The 21,024-nt window shown below is 37.7% G+C and overlaps 1 protein-coding gene across 3 annotated transcripts in view; it reads right to left on the reverse strand.

Annotated features, from left to right (window-relative positions):
• Nucleotides 1-309: 309 nt before the first annotated feature.
• The window catches only part of DGKE (diacylglycerol kinase epsilon), a 30,618-nt gene continuing 9,903 nt past the window's right edge, over nucleotides 310-21,024 (reverse strand). The window contains exons 3-13 of one of the 3 annotated variants that reach the window (XM_050764686.1): nucleotides 20,737-20,896; nucleotides 18,795-18,914; nucleotides 16,200-16,343; nucleotides 15,429-15,586; nucleotides 15,050-15,101; nucleotides 8,112-8,225; nucleotides 6,118-6,189; nucleotides 3,081-3,208; nucleotides 2,746-2,857; nucleotides 2,158-2,385; nucleotides 310-1,530 (exon numbers count right to left, since the gene is read on the reverse strand). In XM_050764686.1, coding sequence (XP_050620643.1) covers nucleotides 2,206-2,385; nucleotides 2,746-2,857; nucleotides 3,081-3,208; nucleotides 6,118-6,189; nucleotides 8,112-8,225; nucleotides 15,050-15,101; nucleotides 15,429-15,586; nucleotides 16,200-16,343; nucleotides 18,795-18,914; nucleotides 20,737-20,896 — 1,240 coding nt within the window. In that variant the 3' untranslated portion in view covers nucleotides 310-1,530; nucleotides 2,158-2,205. Of the gene's footprint in view, nucleotides 2,386-2,745; nucleotides 2,858-3,080; nucleotides 3,209-6,117; nucleotides 6,190-8,111; nucleotides 8,226-15,049; nucleotides 15,102-15,428; nucleotides 15,587-16,199; nucleotides 16,344-18,794; nucleotides 18,915-20,736; nucleotides 20,897-21,024 lie in introns of all 3 variants that reach the window. The other 2 variants (XM_050764687.1, XM_050764688.1) reach the window with 2 other exon arrangements.

Here is a 21,024-nt window from a genome sequence, read left to right on the forward strand (position 1 = left end):
TAACCAAAAAAATCAACTTGTTTAGATAAATGAGGGCATTTTACATAAGCTGTTCTAAATATAATGTAATATTATGGTTGGTATTAAAATTCCAATTTTTAATTGTAGTTTTCACAATTAAAAAACTATATTAGTTATTGTGATTATTTTAATTCCGACATCCTAAATTGATGTACTTTGCTTCTACTATAATTAGCACTATGAATTTTATAACAGGTAAACTATAACCTACAGCAAAGTGAATTTAACAGTGTATTTTTAAAATGTGATATCTTTAACAATTTTGATCATGAATGAAAGGATATAAACCTCATAATACTCAGAACATGATTGGCCCATTAAAAAAATAAAACTCTGCCATCCTCACTGCCATGGTTACCTACCATGAAAGGTGTATAAATAAATTGAAAACAGATCTGCTCATAAAGTTTCTCAAGACTAGAATTTAAGATCACCCGAGGAGATCTGGAAGAGGTTAATTTAGCAAAATAAAATATTTCATAAAATGTACTGACTACTGTATACATTACTAAGTTGCTCTTCGAAAACATGGTCTGGGCCTGAGGTGAGGCAAACTTAGGTTTATGGCAATTCACCGATGACAGATTCATAATAGACCCTCAAAGACTGCTAATGGTATTTTGGGGGAAACATTCTGATCTTTCAGAGATTAATGTCATGAAAGAGCACAATGCCTACAAACGGGCCATTTGTCAGAAAAACACCAGGCTAGATGCCCACTGGGTCAGCCTACCTGTGGGTAATGAAGGGATGGGCTGGTCAACAGCAGAGAACAAGCACCCTCTAATGGGAACCATGAAACTGGCACTTCAGTAAGTTTGTGGCAATTGAGGGGCAAATAAAACAATGAAACAAAGCTTTCAGTTATCCAAAAGTAGTTCCCTAGTGCTTTTCATGCCCTCCTTCTTTTTTCAATACAATGAGGAATATTTGTGAAGAATAAGAATGTCTAGATATCTGTCAGGAGATTTAAATTAAAATTTTAATTACTTAATAGACTAAATTTCTATCTGATTGTGACTAGCAGAATTTATGTGATCAATTTAACTTATTAAATAAAGCTACAGAACGTAAACACTAAACACAGGTATCATACCACAAGGTAAATAATAAATAATTTAAAAATATATATCTCTCATTTTAAAATAAATATGATATAAACATTTTAGCAAAGATTTCTGTCCACTTACCTCCCTAAGGGGAAATTCTGTTAAAAGACTACTGTATTTCAAAATGCTACTAGACCACTAAAGTTTTAAAACTTATCAGTCAGCCTTGAGCTTTTCCTAAGCAATTAATCTCACCATTAAGTTTCCTTTAAGCACAATTTTTGAAGTGTTGACACTGTCTTTTAATAAAAAGAGAGGGTGATAAACTGTTCAGCTCAGAACCTATAACTTACAATCCAAAGTGCTCTGAATCTTATTTCTTACCAATTCACTTATCTGCTTCTCTTTTGGCTACACTGGTGTCATAAAAAAGATCCTGAATTTCAGCTCAAATGGTTACCTACAGAATTAAACAACATTTACGTGTCTGAATAAGTTCCTAAAATAAAAATTATAATACAAATTTTAAGTATGATCTTTTTTTACTATTCTCCTTTTGGGGGTTCCTAGAAATCAATACATATACTTGGTTTGGGTTGCAGAAAATTTTAAGAGGCATGCTGCAGGAGGATGCCCACGATTAACCATGGTGGTTTGACAGTAATCATTTCCTTTCAAAAAAGCAGGTTAATTTTTAAAATGCTATGGTGTCACCATATTAAAAATGAAGATGGAAATGATCTTTCCACCCACACCTTGTTGGAGATATAATGTGTCCATCCATTGTGCGTCCATCATATGCATGGTTCAAAAATAAGAAATGAGACAGCACATACTTCAGAGCGAGTCCCACTCTCAAAACAGTCATAACAAATTTTCACTCTCATGTAAGTTTTTTTGACTTTTCGTAAGTTAATACTACTCATTTGAAGTATTTTGCTGAAAAAGGAACAAATGTTTGTAAATAACTGAAGGCTGGCTGGTTTGGGGATGCTATTTACAAAAATGTATACCCATAATACTACTAGTGAAATTAAGACTAAATAGCTGATAGAGAATTTCTATTAATACTTTTGGATGAACATACATCTACTTGCGTGAGGATTCTATGCAAAGTTTTCACTCCCTCATCCATCTATTCAGTCTCCTTTATATCTTCTTGATCCGAAGTACTAGAGATGTCATCATCTGTTTGTTCTCCAGAGAAATATAACATCATTGCATGTGTCTTGTGAGTTATGGTGACAGTGCAGGGCCCTTGGGCCCAAGGCTCCCCATCCACCTGCATTGGCATCATGGAGCACTTCAAAATCAGCTGATATTAGGGAACAAATAACGTTTAAAAGTCAGTCCCCCAAAATTTAGACAGGTCTTCCTTAATAACACCATCCACAATCCCTTAACCCTTATGCATTTCATTTTTAGAAAATATTAATCTGAATATGTTTTTATTAATTGATTAAGGAATTCTTTTTTCAAGTGAATGTTTTATCTCATGGAGCTTGAGCCATGTTTCTGTTTCTTCCTCATCCCACTCTAGCCCCTGGTGTACAGTGACCAGCTGCATGAGCCATAAACCACGGTTTAAAGAAAGGTATGGCATGTATACTTTACGTATCAACAGCTTAGAAATGGATTGGGACAAATTAGCCTGTTACAGCCATATTTCACCTACCCTCACTGTATGTGCCTGTCCTATTCGAAAAGGATTCGCCAGTTTTACTTGAATCTGAGCACAGTGGAAAGACCCATATACTCCAACGACTTCCAGTAGACCATCGTCATGCCTAAAATTGGAAACAGAAAATACGGATTATATGATGCAATAAAACAAAATCAGTTATGCTAGAGCAATTACTTTTTAACACAGTTGGACCATCAACTTTAAAAATACTATAACTAATGAGATATACAAAAAAGAAAATTTAAGGAAAAATGTTAAAGTCTATAAACAAGAGATTGCTTTAAATAAAATAGTGACATAAAAAAACAGACCACAAATGTACATACCTGGCTAGAGGGTAAGTCTCGTCTCCCATCCCTTCCCATAGTCTGCAGCCACCGCCCCAGTAACCAATGTTCAGAACTATAATACCTTCCAAGCTGGGCAGTGCTACTCGCTCACCATCCAGTTCTAGCTTTAAAGAAATACAAACAGATAGTGACTACAGGGTACATGATTTCCATACACATCCATTTAGAATTCACATCTATTTTCATAAATGTGCTTATATGTGAGAGACGCACATGTAGAAGATGCTCCCTACCTCTCACTCAGGGCCTCTCATCTGGCCTTTTCTATCTCTTCAGTGGAACTGCTTGCAACATCATCAATAATGTCCTTTTTGTTGAGCCCTGCGATTTTTTCAGGCCTTATCTAAATTGCTGTTTCAGTAGTACCTGACACTTGCTGACCCCCTTCCTCTTTTCCTAAAATCTTCTTTCCCTTTGCTTCCTGGGAACCACAGACTCTACTTCCCTGGATGTTCCTTTTCAGGAAAGTAAACTGGGCCAGATCTATCTATCCACTGCCTCCAAAACATGTCCATGAACTGGCACCAAAAACTCCTATGTAAAAAATTGAACAAGCAACTTTTCTGCAATCTGTTCCCTGTTCCCCAATGTACTTACCAGGAAAGAGTAACAATCTTCCCCTCCTCCTTCTCTTAGCTAACTCTTACTTACTCTTTCCTAGTAAGTAGGTTAACTCACCCCCAACCCAGCTGTTTAAGCCAGAAACCTGCCAGTTATCTTTGATTTCTTTGACTTTTTACCCTCCACATCCCCTTAATCACTAAAAACAGTTGATGCTATTTCTATGTCTTTCTCTCTCTCCACCATTTCTTCCCTAAAAGTTCCTATCTAGCCTATCTGCCTCTAGCGTTACTTTCCTATGCATCCCTCACAGAGCAATTGGATCGACATTTTAAAAATGCAAATATGTCATCCTCTAATTACAGCCCTTCAATGGCTTCACTTCAACCCTGCAATGCCCATGATGAAATCCAAACTCCAATACCAGGCAAATATGACACTCTGTGATTTGACTTCTGTCCATCTCTCTAGCCTCAGCTCTTGTCACTTTCCTTCCTGAAAGCTATGCTCCAGCTTGAACTCACTCAAACATGCCATGTGCGCCTCTGGGTCTTTTGCACATGCTGTTTTTAGCCTACAGCAATCTTACCCTCCTCCTCCTCTTAGCTAACTCTTACTTATTTTCAGATTCCATCTTGTCACTTCTTCCAGAAAGACTGCCACCTTCCCTAGTCTCTGTAGCTCCTAGGTTACGTATTGCAGTTATTTATTCCTGTAAGACCACATGCTTTTCTTACATAACTTCTCATACTGCATTGCAATGTGTGAAATATCTTTTTGGTTTTTTCTTGGAGACAGGGTCTCAATCTGTCACCCAGGCTGGAGTGCAGTGGTACAATCACGGCTTACTGTAGCCTCTGCCTGCTGGGTTCAAGTGATCCTTCTGCCTCAGCCTCCTGATCAGCTAGGACCACAGGTACATGCCACTATGCTCAGCTATTTTTATTTTTTGTAAAAGTGGAGTATCACTATGTTGCCCAGGCTAGTCTCCTTGCCTCAAGCAATCCTCCCACCTTGGCCTCTCAAAGTGCTGGGATTACAGGCATGAGCCACTGTGCCCAGACTGGTTTAAATACCTTTCTTCACCCTAGACTGTAAATGTAGAGCAAGGGATTTATCACTGTACCTCCAGTATCGAGGACAATGACTATTTTGTAGGTATGTAAATACAGTTTATTTTATTTCTGTATAATTAAAAGTATTTGTATTTTTATATAAATAAAATGTCAGACAATAAAATAAAGGTCTTTATTTTATGTGCTTGCATGCTTTACTCTACCAATACTATCAAAGCCAAGAAAAATAAAATATGATAAAGTAACATAACACTCTTTTTTTTTTTTTTTTTTGAGACGGAGTCTCGCTCTGTCACCCAGGCTGGAGTGCAGTGGCGCGATCTCTGCTCACTGCAAGCTCCGCCTCCCGGGTTCACACCGTTCTCCTGCCTCAGCCTCCAGAGTAGCTGGGACTACAGGCGCCCAGCACCACGCCCGGCTAATTTTTTTTTGTATTTTTAGTAGAGACGGGGTTTCACCATGTTAGCCAAGACAGTCTCGATCTCCTGACCTTGTGATCCGCCTGCCTCGGCCTCCCAAAGTGCTGGGATTACACGTGCGAGCCACCGCGCCCGGCCGTAACACTCTTTTTAACAGAAAATGTTGTTCTTGCTTCTACGCCATGGCTGCCTAGAGACTCTGAGCTAAACGTTATGCCTAACGGCAACATGTTTCCTTGACTAACGTATAATCAGCCTCCTTACTCCCTGCTCATTGTCTCCTTTCCCAAGCTGTTTATGATCTCTTTATTTTATCAGTTCTAGGTTGCTCTGAATTAACGTCTTTGTTGTTGCTATTAACCATTACAGATTCTTTTTGGAATCAAGCAAGGAATATATATAAGACTGCCATATCATAACGTCAGAGATGCTCTCGCAATAAGCAATCATTAATATTCTATTTTTACTATTTACACATTTTTATTCTGGTATGTAAGAGAGATACCCCACAAAAGTAATCTGAATTAAACTTTCCATTTAAACTTCCTCTGTGTCTTTATGTTGAGTCAGGCACTGTATTAGATAACTGTAAATTATTTATCATGTATGAATGGAGGCCATTCATCCTAATAAACAGATTCTGGATTTACATAAATCTGGGTTCACATCTTGATCACATGTGTATTTAGGCATTAAATGAGAGAATTTGGGCAAATTACTTCATTCAAAATAGCTTTCTGTATAATGTAATAATACATGCCTTATAGAATTGTGGAGAGAATTTAGAGGGACAATGTGTATAAAGCATGTAGCAAAGTGCCTGGCACACAAATAAATACTCTATGTATGCTGGCAAAATATATTAACAGAAAGTTAGTTTAGCATTTCTTTTTAAAACGTCTTCATAATCCAGAGACCACCTAAAACTTTAAAAAATAAAAAGAGTTAATAGCTTACCTCAACTTTTTTATTCAAATCTTTACATTCTTGCACTAAACAATCTTTGGTTCCATAAAATAAGTAAACCGCCTATGAAAAATGGACAGAAAACATAATATTAAAACAGTCTAACCCTGTAAACATTAAGAAAAAATACACTGTATCAAAGCTCCCTTCAAGAATGTTGAAGCGCATTTTCCTTACGGTAGACTAGATGCTGATGAAAAGAAGGGCAACCAAAAGGGATACTTTTGATGTGCACCCTCTGGCCCTATCCAACACCTCCATTCTAGTAATTTCAAAGGGTAAAATTGGAATCCACTAGGAGCAGCAATGGAAATCTATAATTAAAACACAATGTAAAAATGCCTTTAATATATCATAGATACTTTTGGCATCATTTGTTATTTCACATTTTATTCTCTTAAGCTATTAATAGTTTAAAAGTTCTAGGTGAACTGTGGTTACTCATCCTTCTTTTATGGAAGATGACAATACAGGCCATTTCATTTAAGTGTAATTAGTCTCTTTCTCAGGGGAAATGTGGGATAGAAGTGGTTTTTTCTTTTTTTTTTGAGATGGAGTCTTGCTCTGTCACCAGGCTGGAGTGCAGTTGTGCGATCTCGGTCCACTGCAACCTCTGGCTCCCGAGTTCAAGCGATTCTTCTGCCTCAGTCTCCCAAGGAGCTGGGACTACAGGCGTGCACCACCACATCTGGCTAATTTTTGTATTTTTAGTAGAGACGGGGTTTCACCATGTTGGCCAGGATGGTCTTGATCTCCTGACCTCGTGATCTGCCCACCTTGGCCTCTCAAAGTGCTGGGATTACAGGCATGAGCCACCACACCCAACCTACAAGTGATTTGTTTCTAAATGGTGTTTTCTCCCAATTTATCAAAAAAGTTGTATTTTATAAAGAAAAATATTCAAGTTAGAAAATTCCACTTTTTCCTAGTACCTCAGATTACTTAAGAAGAGTAATGCATATTAATCTAACAAACATTTTCTAATCACTTTCGAATACAGAAAGATTGATGTAAGGACTGAGATGAGTTAATTATCAATTGTATAAATAGTAATACATATTACCTTAGTAACTACATTAATAAAAGGGAACTATTTCAAAACTTGAAATATTTGTAAAACAGAACCAGGAACACAATTGCTTTGCATTTATTTTTGATATCCTGTTGGTCAATCACCAAACGTTATTTAAAAAATTCCTAAGCAAAACTACATCAAAGGAATCAACTGTACTAGAAACCAGATATGACCTTAGTTCAAAGCTGTGGCAAACAAGCTTCTCTTTTCTTTATCTCATCTGCCTTCTGGAGGTTTTTCAAACCAATGAAATCTACTGTTCCATTAATGACCTCACCAAAAATTTAGTCTGCCTAAAATTTCCTTCCAATTTTAGCTGCCATTTAAGATAAACTATCATATATTCCATTTAGTTGCCATCTAAGCAAAATATGCTATAAAACACCCCAAATTTGAATTTAAAAAAATTGTTAGAATTATGTTATACTTTGATAAAGTTGTTTTGTTATTTGAGATGGAGCTTCATTCTGTTGCCCAGGCTGGAGTGCAGTGGTATGATCTAAGTTCACTGCAACCTTTGCCTCCTGGTTTCAAGAGATTCTCCTACCTCAGCCTCCCGAGTGGCTGGGATTACAGACACCTGCCACCACGCCCGGCTAAATTTGTATTTTTAGTAGAGACAGGGTTTCACCACGTTGGCCAGGCAGGTCTTGAACTCCTGACCTCAAGTGATCCACCTGCCTCCGCCTCCCAAAGTGCTAAGATTACAGGCATGAGCCACTGTGCCCGGCCTGCTAAAGTACATTTAAAGATCTAATTTAAAAAAAAGATCTAATTTGACGATCCTACACAAAACAGAGCAGGTAAAAAGTTAATTAAATCTGAATCTAAAAGTGCTAAATATAATTGAACTATTGATTTTTACTGTACCTTCAGTGATAAGCAGGAAATGTTATTTTATCCAACACACCTTATTAAGAATTCTGCTAGAAAACAGAGATGGTGCCTTCTCACGATGAGCATGAAAATTGAGAGCCATGAGAGCATCAGGTCCAACAGAAAAATAGTTGTTCATTGTGAATTCCTGTGAGAAAGGGTAAGAATAAGCAACAGACTATGATTCCACCTAAGCCTGAGTCATAATTAAATGTCAATCTTAGTCTTTGTGTTCTTTTGTAAAGGGAGATGCTTTCTGCATTTACTTTTCACATGGCCATTTTATACTGTCCGGTGACGTTACCAGAAATAAAGCTTCCATTTAAGGCTGATATAACTACAGATGTGAATCTCATATTCCATTTCTGTTTTATATGCTACACCTCAGACCTTACCATCTAGAATGGCTCTACTTGATGCTTCCAGGCTTTTCATGCCTGTGTTTCCATTACATTTGCTCTTTACATTTATCACAGCCTCCAAGCTCTCAGCTTCTATTAGTCCCAACCCAGGCTACTGGTCTCACCTTAATTTATCTTACTTCCCAATGCGGCCTGGATTCCAAGGTCAACCATTTCAACGACTGTACTCCACACCATCCTTCGTTCCAACACTCTCTTGACCTCTTCTCAATTTAGCTTTGTTTTTTTTTGAGACAGAGTCTCAGACTGTCGCCGGGCTGGAATGCAGTGGCGCGACCTCAGCTCTCTGCAACCTCTGCCTTCCGGGTTCAAGCGATTCTCCTGCCTCAGCCTCCCGAGTAGCTGGAATTACAGGTGCCCGCCACCATGCCTGGCTACTTTTTTTGTATTTTTAGTAGAGATGGGGTTTCACCATGTTGGCCAGGCTGGTCTCGAGCTCCTGACCTCATGATTCGCCCACCTCAGCCTCCCATAGTGCTGGGATTACAGGCGTGAGCCACCGCGCCTGGCCAGCCTTACTTGTTAATCTTCTCTAAATCAAACTGTTTTCTCTGCTCTATTTCCAGGTTGCTGGACATTGCTGGTAAGAATCTCATAATTATGATCCTGTTACAAAGTTATTTCTAAGGATGGCTGGACACAATCGCTAATAGGACACAGTAACCCTTTCGATGACCCCTTTCTTGTATTCCCTAGTGGTTTATTTCAAAATTTACAACTCTCTTCAAGTCCCTGGTAACTTGCTCCCTTGCCTTTGTTATGTTCAGATGATCTTGATTCTTGCCTCACTGAAAAAAATGAGATCCTCAGGTATGAAAGGTATGAATTCTCCTGCTCTCTTTCTGCCATCTAAACATTCTGACTTTACTCAAGTGTACCTTTTTCCTCCAAATCAAAGATGCTCTTCCTCCTTTTGATGGTTAAGTCTAAATTTGGTCATTTGTTCTTTTTATCCTTTTCCCATTCATCTCTTACGGAACTAAATGTCTGTCCCTTCACTGCCAAAATATAATTTTCAATCCTAGTTTTTCTTTTAAACAAAACCCATAAACATCTTATTTTAAATAAAATATTTCAATGTACATTAATGTACCTTATTTTTTAACTGAATTTTTTTTTCTAGTTTTCTAGGCGTCCTTTATTCAGAAACTAAGAGTGGGGTAATATAAGCTTCATGAGGGCAAGGCCTTCATCACTGAAACTCCAGCACCTAGGACAGTGCCTGGCACCAGACGGGCACAAAATACTTGCCTGAATGTATAGATAAATGAAGTTCCTTCTTGTATTTGATTGTTTGGATGTTCTTCTATAGAGGTAAGCAGACACTACTTGATTGTAGTGTATTTATTTTTGACAGCACATGGCTGAAGAACATGTCTTTTTATTTGAATCATCTAACTGGTGTAAAACTTTGTCCATCTTTCTTTGGAGGAATGATCTCTGATAAATATTTCTAAATACTCAGCTCCACTTTATTACTGAATAGTAATACATCCTGGTATGAATGAGAAATACATCTTTTTTTTTTTTTTTTGCATATCCATCACCTCAAATACTTATCATGTATTTGTGGTGAGAACATTTAAAATCCTCTCTTTTAGGCTCACACTTATAATCCCAGCACTCGGGAGGCTGGGGTGGGTGGACTGCTTGAGCTCAGAAGTTTGAGACCAGTCTGGGCAACACAGACAAATCTTGTCTCTATTGAAAATAATAAAAATAAAATTGGCCGGATGTGGTGGCATGTGCCTGTAGTCCCAGTTACTAATGAGGCTAAGATGGGAAGATCACTTGAGCGCAAGAAGTCTAGGCTGCAGTGAGCTGTGATCACGCCACTGCACTCCAACTTGGTCAATGGAGTGAGACCGTCTCAAAAAACCCCCAAAAAACAAAAAACCTCTCTTTTAGCAATTTGAAAATATACATTATCTATAGTCACCAAGCTGTGCAACAGCAGAACTTATTCTTCCTATCTAACTTTTTACCTGTTAACCAATGTCTCCCCTTTCTCCATCTACTCTCCTACCCTCTACAGCCTCTGGTAACCATCACTCTACTCTCAACTTTGAGTTTTGATTTTTTAGATTCCACATATAAGTGACATCATACAATATTTGTCTTTCTGGGCCTGGTTTATTTATTTAACATAATGTCCCCTAGGTTCAGCTATATTGCCGAGAATGATAGATTTTCCTTTTCTTTTTTTTTAAAGTCTGAATAGTTTTCCATTGTGTATATATGGCATATTTAAAAAAACCATTCATTCACTGATGGGCACTTAGGTTATTTCTGCATCTTGGCTATTGTACATAACGCTGCAATGAACATGGCAGCATGGACATCTGTTTGATATACTGATTTCAATTCCTTTGGGTATGTATCTATAAATGGAATTGCTGGAACAAATGGTAATTCTAGTTTCAGTTTTTTGAGAAACCTCCATATTGTTTCCCAAAATGGTTGTATTAATTTGCAATACCAATAGTGTATAAGGATTCTGTCTTCTCCACATCCTTGCCAACACTTGTTATTACTGACCAATGAGATAGGATAGGAAAGCCTATCCTATACACATATCAATGGCCAATTGATTTCTGACAAAGGTGCCGAGAACATACAATAGGGAAAGGAGAGTCTCATCAATAAATGGTACTGGGAAAGCTGGATATCCACATGCAGAACAATGAAAATCAACCCTTATCTTACCCATTATAAAGAATCAACTCAAAATGGATTAAAGACTTAAATGTACAACCTGAAACTATAAAAGTACTAAAAGAAAATGTAAGAAAAAAGCTTCATGACATTGGCCTGGGCAGTTATTTGGTTTGATATGACCTCAAAAGCACAGGCAATAAAAGTAAACATAGACAAAAGGGATTGCATCACACTAAAAAGATTCTACAGCAAAGGAAAACAAGAGTGAAGAGGCAACCCACAGCTTGGGAGAAAATATCTGTAAATCATACACTCAATTAGGAACTAATCTCCAAAATGTAGAAGGAACTCAAGCTACTCAGTAACAACCAATAATCTTATTAAAAAATGGGCAAAAGGACTTGAAGAGACATTTCTCAAAAGACATAAAAATGGCCAACAGATACAGGTTCAGCATCCCTAATACGAACATCTGAAATCTGAAATGTCCCCAAATCTGAAACTTTTTGAACACTGACATGACACTCAGAGGAAATGCTCATGGGAGCATTTTGGATTTCAGCTTTTCAGATTAGAAATGCTCAACGGGTATATATTCTGCACATATTCCAAAATCCAAAAAAATCAGAAATCTGAAATACTTCTGGTCACAACCTTTTTTTGGATAAGGGATATTCAACCTGCATATGGAAAAATGCTGAACATTTCTAATCATGAGAGAATTGCAAATGGAAACCACAATGAGCTATCACCTCGTACCTATTAGATTGGCTTCTATCAAAAAGAGAAACACATCTCTAATGTTGGTATTTCAGGCACTATGATAACTGACAAATACTTCTGAGCACAGGAACCATTTTAAAGGATCTCCAATACTTTCTCTTTTTTTTATGTTTAATTTTTTTAAAATAAATCAAAGCAATCCACTTTAATAAGCTATATAGTTCTACAAGGCTTCAAAGGAAACACTGCAATTTTCTGTCTACTCCTCATTTGTAATTCCTGTTCCCACAGCTCTTTCCATAGTTTTTTCTTCTGGTATTTATCTCTATATTTCTAAGTAACATAATCAGATTATTTCTTGATTTTTTTTTTTTTTGAGATGGAGTCTTGCTCTGTTGCCCAGGCTGGAGTAGAGTGGCGCGATCTTGGCTCGCTGCACCCTCTGCCTCCCGGGTTCAAGCAATTCTCCTGCCTTAGCCTCCCAAGTAGCTGGGATTACAGGCACCCACGACCACACCTGGCTAATTTTTGTATTTTTAGTAAAGACGGGGTTTCCCCATGTTGGCCAGACTGGTCTCAAACTCCTGACCTCATGATCTGCCTGCCTCAGTCTCCCAGAGTGCTGGGATTACAGGCATGAGCCACCGCACCTGATTTTTAAATTTTAAATATTACTTATTCTTTTTCTCTTTTTTTAGAGATGGGGGTCTCATCTGCACTCTGTCACCCAGGCTGCAGTGGCGCGATGATAGCTCACTGCAGCCTTGAACTCTTGGACTCAAGCAATCTTCTGGCTTCAGCCTCCTGAGTTGCTGGGACTACAGGCGTGTGCCCCCATGTCCAGTTCCTTTGCTTTTTGTTGTATTTTCTGAGTGGTGTCTTCAATTGTACTTTCCAATCTGATACTGAATTTTAGTTTGTCAGAGCCTTTTTTGAGGTGTGTGTTTCTGAATGTTCCTTTTATAGAACCCTATTCTATAAATATTTTCATTTTTTTCTGAGAACATTAGTCCCACTCCCTGACTTCCTTCAGCTTCCTGGACTGTGTTTCCTATAATTCTTTCTTCTTATTTGGGGCTCTCTCATGATAGAGGCCTTCCTTAAATGCCTGCTTGTGCCTCCAATCCTTGGCTGTATATGTTCATGTTTTAAGAGTAAGGCAAAAAAGGCAAACTGTGAACTTTGCATCCAAAAGCAGGTCTTGCTACAGTATAAGCTTCATTATAGGACTACAGTGCAAAAATCTGGTCCTTTTGCTAGGGGACACCCAAATATTGGTACCTGTTAATTTTTTCCTTGGGCAAGTTAGCTTCCCAGAGAGAAATACTCTCTGCCACTATTCTTGAAGTTGAGTGGATGAAAAGGGCCAGTGATCTCACTTTGCACTAAATCTGTTTTCAGTATGGCATTAGCTGGCTAGAGACTCTCTAAACTTTCCAGAGTAAACCTCCAATCTACTACCTGAGTTGAGGAGGGTAGTAAATGACCACGTGAAGCTGGGGAAAGGGGACAAACAGCTTCTTTGGCTCACTCCTTCTATTTTCAGACCCACTCTATACTACTGCTCTCTGAGTGATGTAGTGACCTGAATTCCTAAGCCTTTGCTTGGTTCTGCTCAATAAACTGGTTTCTTTCTTGGTTTTCTGCAGTGTAGGCACTTTTGAGCTTTTTTCAATTATGTGAACCTTCCTAGTTTTGGCTTCTGAAGACTGCTGTGATCTCTTTCTCCTTAAGGTTTTGTGCCTTCTCAAAGATCTATACAAGATCTGTATCCCCATTTTAGAGGGATTTTAGTGGCAAGGAGAGAGAGAAGCAAAGAAATATGCATGAGTTCCCCAAATGCTCTTCTTTAAAGTCTGCTTTAATTTGGCTGTTTATCACCCACCTACTGTAATCCTCTTTCTCTGTTTTCTCCTTATTTACTTACTACACTCTTTAGTTTCCCTTAGTGGCCTCTCTTAATCTGTGTCACCTAAATGTACCTATTTTCAAGATGTAGTTTGTGGCTGGACACAGTGGCTCATGCCTGATCCCAATACTTCAGAAGGCTGAGGAGCGAGGACTGCTTGAGCCTAGGAGTTCGAGATCAGCCTGGACAATATAGGGAGACCCTCTCTCTACAAAACAGAAACAAAAATAAAAACTATCTGGGCATGGTGGCACATGCTGGTGGTCCCAGCTACTTGGGAGGCTGAGGTGGGAGGATCGCTTGGTCCCAGAGGTCGAGGCTGCAGTGAGCTGTCATCACAATACCGCACTCCAGCTTGAGTGACAGACCGAGACCTTGTCTCCAAAATAAAAGAAAGAAAAAAAAAAGATGTAGTTCTTGACCCTCTTTTCCCTTCTCACTCCCCATATTCTCAGCATTTAAACAATTATCAGAAATAAAGTTTCAGTTCAAAGGCTGATAACTACGGGCATGAATCCCACAACTTGGGCTACTCCCCCGCTCCCACCCCAGTTTATTTTACTTTCTAACCCAGTCTAGATTCCTCAATCTGCATCTCTAGCTCTGTCTTTATTCCTGAGCAATAAGCCTAAACTTCCAACTTCTTGTTCAACACTTCAAAGACTTTTAGATTGATATGCTCAATTCTATCTCATTTTCTTCCTACCCAAACCTGAAACTTGGTATTTTTGGTATTTTTCTTATAGTCATTTCCATATATCCAGTTACAAAAACTAGAAATCTAGTAGTAATATGTATTTTCTCTCTTCCCTTTATACTAATCAGTTGTTAAGTACTGATTAATTCTACCTCTAAAATGTCTTTGCATTGTCCTCATCCTGATTCTGCCTAGTACAGGCTTCTAAGCTATTTTCACATTATCTCCAGAGTATCTTTTAAAAATACAGATCTGCTCTCTCTGTATTATTTGCTACTTGCTAACCATGCTTTGCACTCTCTGCCTGGAAAGTCCTTTGCTTTTTTAAGGACCAATTCCCATATCACTTCCTCTGAATCTTCTCAGCCACATCAGCTAGGCAGAACAGGTGCACTCCCGTAACACATTTACAGTTCAGCTTGTGAGGTAAGCATGTAAGTTTCTGTTCTGCTCCATAGCCAGCTCCCTTGAGATAAGCACCAGGTCTCTGTATCCCACAACAGAGTGCCGTATCTTGTGCAATGAAGCTGAAACTACTTGCAACTGAGGCACTAACAACATACCTTGGGTTTTCTTAAGTTGTAGTATCCTTTATTTGTTACTTGAACTTTCCATCTAAAAAACAGAAGTTAAAAAAAACACTTTTTAGAATAAACCCTGTACTCTGGATGTTTGGATAAATGAAGGTTTTCTATTAAAATACCATCTAAAAAAGTAACCACATGTATATAAGCATGCAAATTTAGGGATAAGTACTCAGTGTAACTTATTACTTTGGCTCTTACATAATAAAACAAAACACCAGTATCTATGTATAAGTACAACGAGTATCGTCTTTCACATTTAAATTACATGGCACATTTCACCTACACAAGTCTTCATTTGTAAACCAAATGATGGCTAAATCTCAAGAAATCTACTTTTTGGGGAAATGTAACTTACCGATCTAGTTTAATTCCATCTGCTTCCATTACATTTCGCAAAACCTGTGCAACTGGAATTTCTCCAGCATAACCTGTACCCCAACCCAATGTATTGGATAGATCGTTGCCTGTTCCCAGAGGCAAGACTGCAACTTGTGGAATGTACTTTTCTTGTCCCTAGAATATGGAAGATACGTTTTAGATTTTTCTCTGCAGACTATTTGCTGGGTAATAATACTTTACAAAATTTATTAAGACCAAAACAGTAAGAATACAAATATAACAACTGTATGTTGTTTTGCTAAAGCTTGTGCTAATTGCTTAATCAAAACATCTCATTTTTAACTATTTGGAGCTGGCAATGTCTAATATTTATCTGCATAATAAAAAATATAAAGTAAAAATATTCCATATTAGGTTGGGCATGGTGGCTCACCCCTGTAATCTCAGCACTTTGGGAGGCCAAGGTGGGAGGATTGCTTGAGCCCAGGAGTTTGACAGCAGCCCAGGCAACATGGTGAAACCCTGTCTCTACAAAAAACACAAAAAGTAGCCAGGCATGGTAGCGCACACTTATAGTCCCAGCAACTTTGTAGGCTGAGGTGGGAGGATGGCTTGAACCTGAGAGACGGAGGTTGCAGTTAGCTGTGTTTGCGCCACTGCACTCCAGCCTGGGTGACAGTGCGAGACTGTATCTCAAAACAAACAAACAAACAAAAAACCCATATATATATATGCATAGTATATTTATCTTAGAAGTCCTTCTGTAGTAGTTCTTAAAGACTAATACCTTAATTTTCATGTCATCAACTGCATCCAGGACCCACCCTACAGTCCCATCCCCTCCACAAACAAGTACTCGAGCTGAATAATATGGAAGAAGAGTACAGAGTTGTAGGGCTTTGATAGGAGGAGTTTTAGTTACATCAAAAACCTAGAAACAAAAGAAAAAGAAAAATTATTTTTATCCAACATTTTCCTTCATCTGTAAGGATGATTTCTCTCTAGATGAGTAGAGATATAGTTAAATAACATTACTGGCTACTATGTACTGAACAATATGCCAGACACTGTGCCAGACTCTTTATATTCATTGTAGCTCACCCCTACACTGACTCTACAAAGCAAGAGTTAGCCTCATTCTATTGGGCTGGAAATTGAGGTGCAGGAAGGTTAAATTCCTTGCCTGTGACTCTGCAGGTAATTAAGTGCTGAAATACAAGGGTAGGCGTGGTAACTCACGCCCATAATCCCAGCCCTTTGGAAGGGCAAGGCAGCTGGATCACTTGACGTCAGGAGTTCGAGACCAGCCTGGCCAACATGGCGAAATCCTGTCTCTATTAAAATACAAAAATTAGCCAGTGTGGTGCTGTGTGCTTGTGATCCTAGCTACTTGGGAGGCTGAGGTAGGAAAATCACTTGAACCTGGGAGGCAGAGGTTGTAGTGAGCCAAGATCATGCCCCTGCACTCCAGCTTGGGCGACAGAGCAAGACTCTGTCTCAAAAAAAAAAAAAAAAAAAAGGCCGGGCGCGGTGGCTCACGCCTGTAATCCCAGCACTTTGGGAGGCCGAGGCGGGCGGATCACAAGGTCAGGAGATCGAGACCACGGTGAAACCCCGTCTCTACTAAAAATACAAAAAATTAGCTGGGCGTGGTGGCGGGCGCCTGTAGTCCCAGCTACTCAGGAGGCCGAGGCAGGAGAATGGCGTAAACCCAGGAGGCGGAGCTTGCAGTGAGCCGAGATCGCGCCACTGCACTCCAGCCTGAGCGACAGAGCGAGACTCCGTCTCAAAAAACAAAACAAAAACAAAAACAAAAACAAAAAAAAATCAAAGTTATAGTTTATCTATTACACCACATTGCCTCCTTCCTGTTCACATAAACCACAATGTGCTAAGTTCACCTTTAACTAGTATTTCATATCTTATACTGGCTTAAAAAAAAAATCACCAGTGTAAGTTAGTACAAATTTCTAGAAAGCAATTTTGCAATACATAGAAAATGACATAAAAATGCAAGTAACTTTGATAATCCATAACTCTGTCAATGACCCTAGAAAAATATTTCAAAAGACAAAAATGCCTAAAAATATGTATAAAAATATTCACTGTGGCATTATTTATAACACAATCATAGAGACACCGTTACCCTTCAACAGTAGGAGAGTGGATATTCAATTATTTTAGTCATTAAATTATTTTAGTCATTAAATATGTAATTATGAGGACAACGTTGAAACAAGGAAAAATATTTATACCATTAAAGTTAAAAAATTCAGAATGCAAATTTGTATCTAGATTATTGTTACAGTACTGTTAACATGTAAAGTAAATGCATAGATAATTAATGGAAAAAACAAGAACAAAGAAAACTGATGTATTCGTATGGAGAAATTGCAAATGATTTTCTCTGTATTTTTAAAAATTTTCTTAAGCTGTATGATATTGAAAGTGTAAAAAATACAAATTGGAAGGACAAAATCATTGCATTTCTAATTGTTACACAATAGGTTATTTAATTTTCCTTTTTTAAATTTTTTTTGTTTTTTGGTTAATTTTTCAAAGTAAAAGTCGCTAGTTGTACATTCAATTTTAATGATCCCTTTATTTTTAAAACTGAGGTATAATTTACATATAAGATTCACCCATTTGAAGTGAACAAGCCAATAATTTTTATTAAGTTCACTGAATTGCACAACCACCACCATCATGCAGTTTAGAACATTTTTGTTGCTTTAATAAGATCCCTCAATGTCCAATTGCAGTCACTCTCCATTTCCAGCCCTAGCCTCAGGCAACCAATAATCTATTCTCTACCTCTACAGACTTGCCTTTTCTAGACAAGTCAGATAAATGGAGTCATACAATATAAGGTCCCGTGTATCTGCCTTCTCTATGTTTTTGAGGTTCATTTATTGTAATATGTACGTATCAGTAGTTTGTTCCTTTTTGTCATTTCATTGTATTCCATTGTATGGCCTCACTACATTCTGTTTATCAGCTCATCAGCTCATGAACAGCTGGGCTGTTCATGGTTTTTGGCTATCATGAATAATGCTGCTGTGAACATTTTCATGCAAATCTTTGTGAGAAATATGTTTTCACTTAACTTGGGTAGATTCCTAGTAGAGGAATTGCTAGAAGATATAATAAATTTATGTTTAACTTTTTAAGAAACAGCCAAGATATCTTCTAAAGAGGTTGTACCATTTTATATTCCCACCACAAGAGTTCCTGTTTCTCCACATATTTAAATGGCTGATCTTTTCATAATTATTATTCTTTTCTATGATCAGGTGGTTAGTGACTTAAAGCATTAATAACCATTCCATTTTAGGGAAAATTAAAACATTAATAAAGAAAGGAAGTTTTTTTCTTTAGTTACCTGGACTGGATTCAACAAGATCCTAAATTCTCCCAACAGTCCTTCTCCCATATTAGTTCCACTACGAGAGTTGGCCAGGATTATTAATGGCGTCCATTGCTTTCCAAGCTTAGAGGCTAGCTAAAAGAAATTGCCATGAGTGAAAAGGGTTTAGAATCTCAAAGATGAAAAACACATTTTCCATGCCTTGAGAACAATGGTGCTATAATCTGCTGAAATAAAAACAACTATACCAGTTCTCTCAATTCAATATAAAAATCAAAGAATTCTAAGAATGGAAGGGAACCTCAGAAACTAACTAATTTAAGCTCCCTTTCAATGTTTAATTCTCTTCTACATTATTCTAGATAAGTCATCCAGCATATGCTCAGACACTCACATAAGGAACTCACTTTGCAGCCCATTACTCTGCTACATCAAATTATTAGAAAGTTTGGACTTTAACTGAGCTGAAAATCTGTCCTTCTATAACTTTCAACCATTCACAGAATAGACACTGATTTTTTTCTCTGATCTTTTACCTTGATTTTCCTTTACTGGATATATTCTAGCGTATTTTGCAAGGTTTTATTTCTTTTTTTAAAATGGGGCACTCAGATTAAAAAATCTGGACTTCCAATAGCTCAAAGTCAAATGAAATTAATACTTTTCACAATGTAACCATTTCTTCTTCCCCTCTCCTTTTAGATGTAACCATTAATGAAGTTATTCTGTGGTTTGACTTAAGAGATTCTCCTCTCTTGTGATCTCAGGTTGAACTCAGATAAATAAGAGATTGTACATTTAAAAAAAGTGTCAAAACAATATTGTTTGAAAAATTTAAAATGTCCCTTTCCTTGCCGAAATATTGATAAAGGTGACATGTAAGACATAAGATCTTAATTTGAAAAAGGTACGATTTTAAAATAAAATAGTTTAATTATTTTGGTATATCCAATTAGAAAATAAATCTATAAATTTTTTTTTTTTTTTTTTGAGACGGAGTCTCGCTCTGTCGCCCAGGCTGGAGTGCAGTGGCGCGATCTCGGCTCACTGCAAGCTCCGCCTCCCGGGTTCACGCCATTCTCCTGCCTCAGCCTCCCAAGTAGCTGGGACTACAGGCACCCACAACCGCGCCCGGCTAATTTTTTTTTTTTGTATTTTTAGTAGATTTTGTATTTTTAGTTTCACCGTGGTCTCGATCTCCTGACCTTGTGATCCGCCCGCCTCGGCCTCCCAAAGTGCTGGGATTACAGGCGTGAGCCACCGCGCCCGGCCTATAAATTTTTATAATGTTTCCTTAAGAGCTACATAAAGACTGATTCAGTAAGCTACATCAATTTCATACACATATCTACATACTATAAACTGTTGTCAACAGGTTTAATGTTCACCATTACTTGTGGGAGCATTTAATGTGCAATGTAAACTTATCTCTAGGGACCCTGTATAAAGTTCAAAATAGAAAAATATTTTTAGAACAAGGTGTGAGGAAAATCTATTTTCTTTTCACTGACAATAATCATGAATCCCAAAACTGACTGTTCATCAGAATCTTCTGAGGACCTTAAAAAAAAAAAAAGATGAATTCCTGGACTTACCCTATACCTACTAAATCAAATATGGTAATGAAAGTACTACTCAGAAATCTGTATTTTTAAAAAGCTCCCTAAGTCATTCAGATGCAGGCAGTGATTTAGAAACCATCAATATAACATTTCCAACTTCCTTTTAGACATGAAAGAACTCAAGAGCCAAAATTTTTGACCCATCTCTAGGAACTAGGTAGGGTTTTATGGCTTACCATAATGGCATTTTATTTCTCTCCTTAGTCTTGATCTGTTATTTAAATTTATTTTATTCCTGGTACCAATTCTTCTTACGTACTGTCTTAACCATCTCAAACAATGACTTAAGCAGCTTTTAAAAAATCAATCATATAAGAGAAATAAACTCTAATTACCACTTCATAATCTGTTTTTTTGTCTTTACGCATCTGATTAATGGAGGTTAAATAACTTGGTGGAATGATTAGGTTTTTGAATTCTCCAAAATCACACTTTTCATTCTTTAAACTATTTTTCATGCACTCATCATGTACTGTCTTCTGGCACCAAATGCACCTGAGGGAAGGAAGAAGCAAGCGTTAACTAATTTTAAACCATAATCTCAATGATAACCCACAAAACCATCATTTTTGTTAAAAAATAAAACAGTAATTTTATCACTCTTACTTACCATAACATTTGGC

This window comes from Macaca thibetana, chromosome 16 (assembly GCF_024542745.1).
Source record: "Macaca thibetana thibetana isolate TM-01 chromosome 16, ASM2454274v1, whole genome shotgun sequence".
Classification (NCBI taxonomy): Eukaryota; Metazoa; Chordata; class Mammalia; order Primates; family Cercopithecidae; genus Macaca; species Macaca thibetana.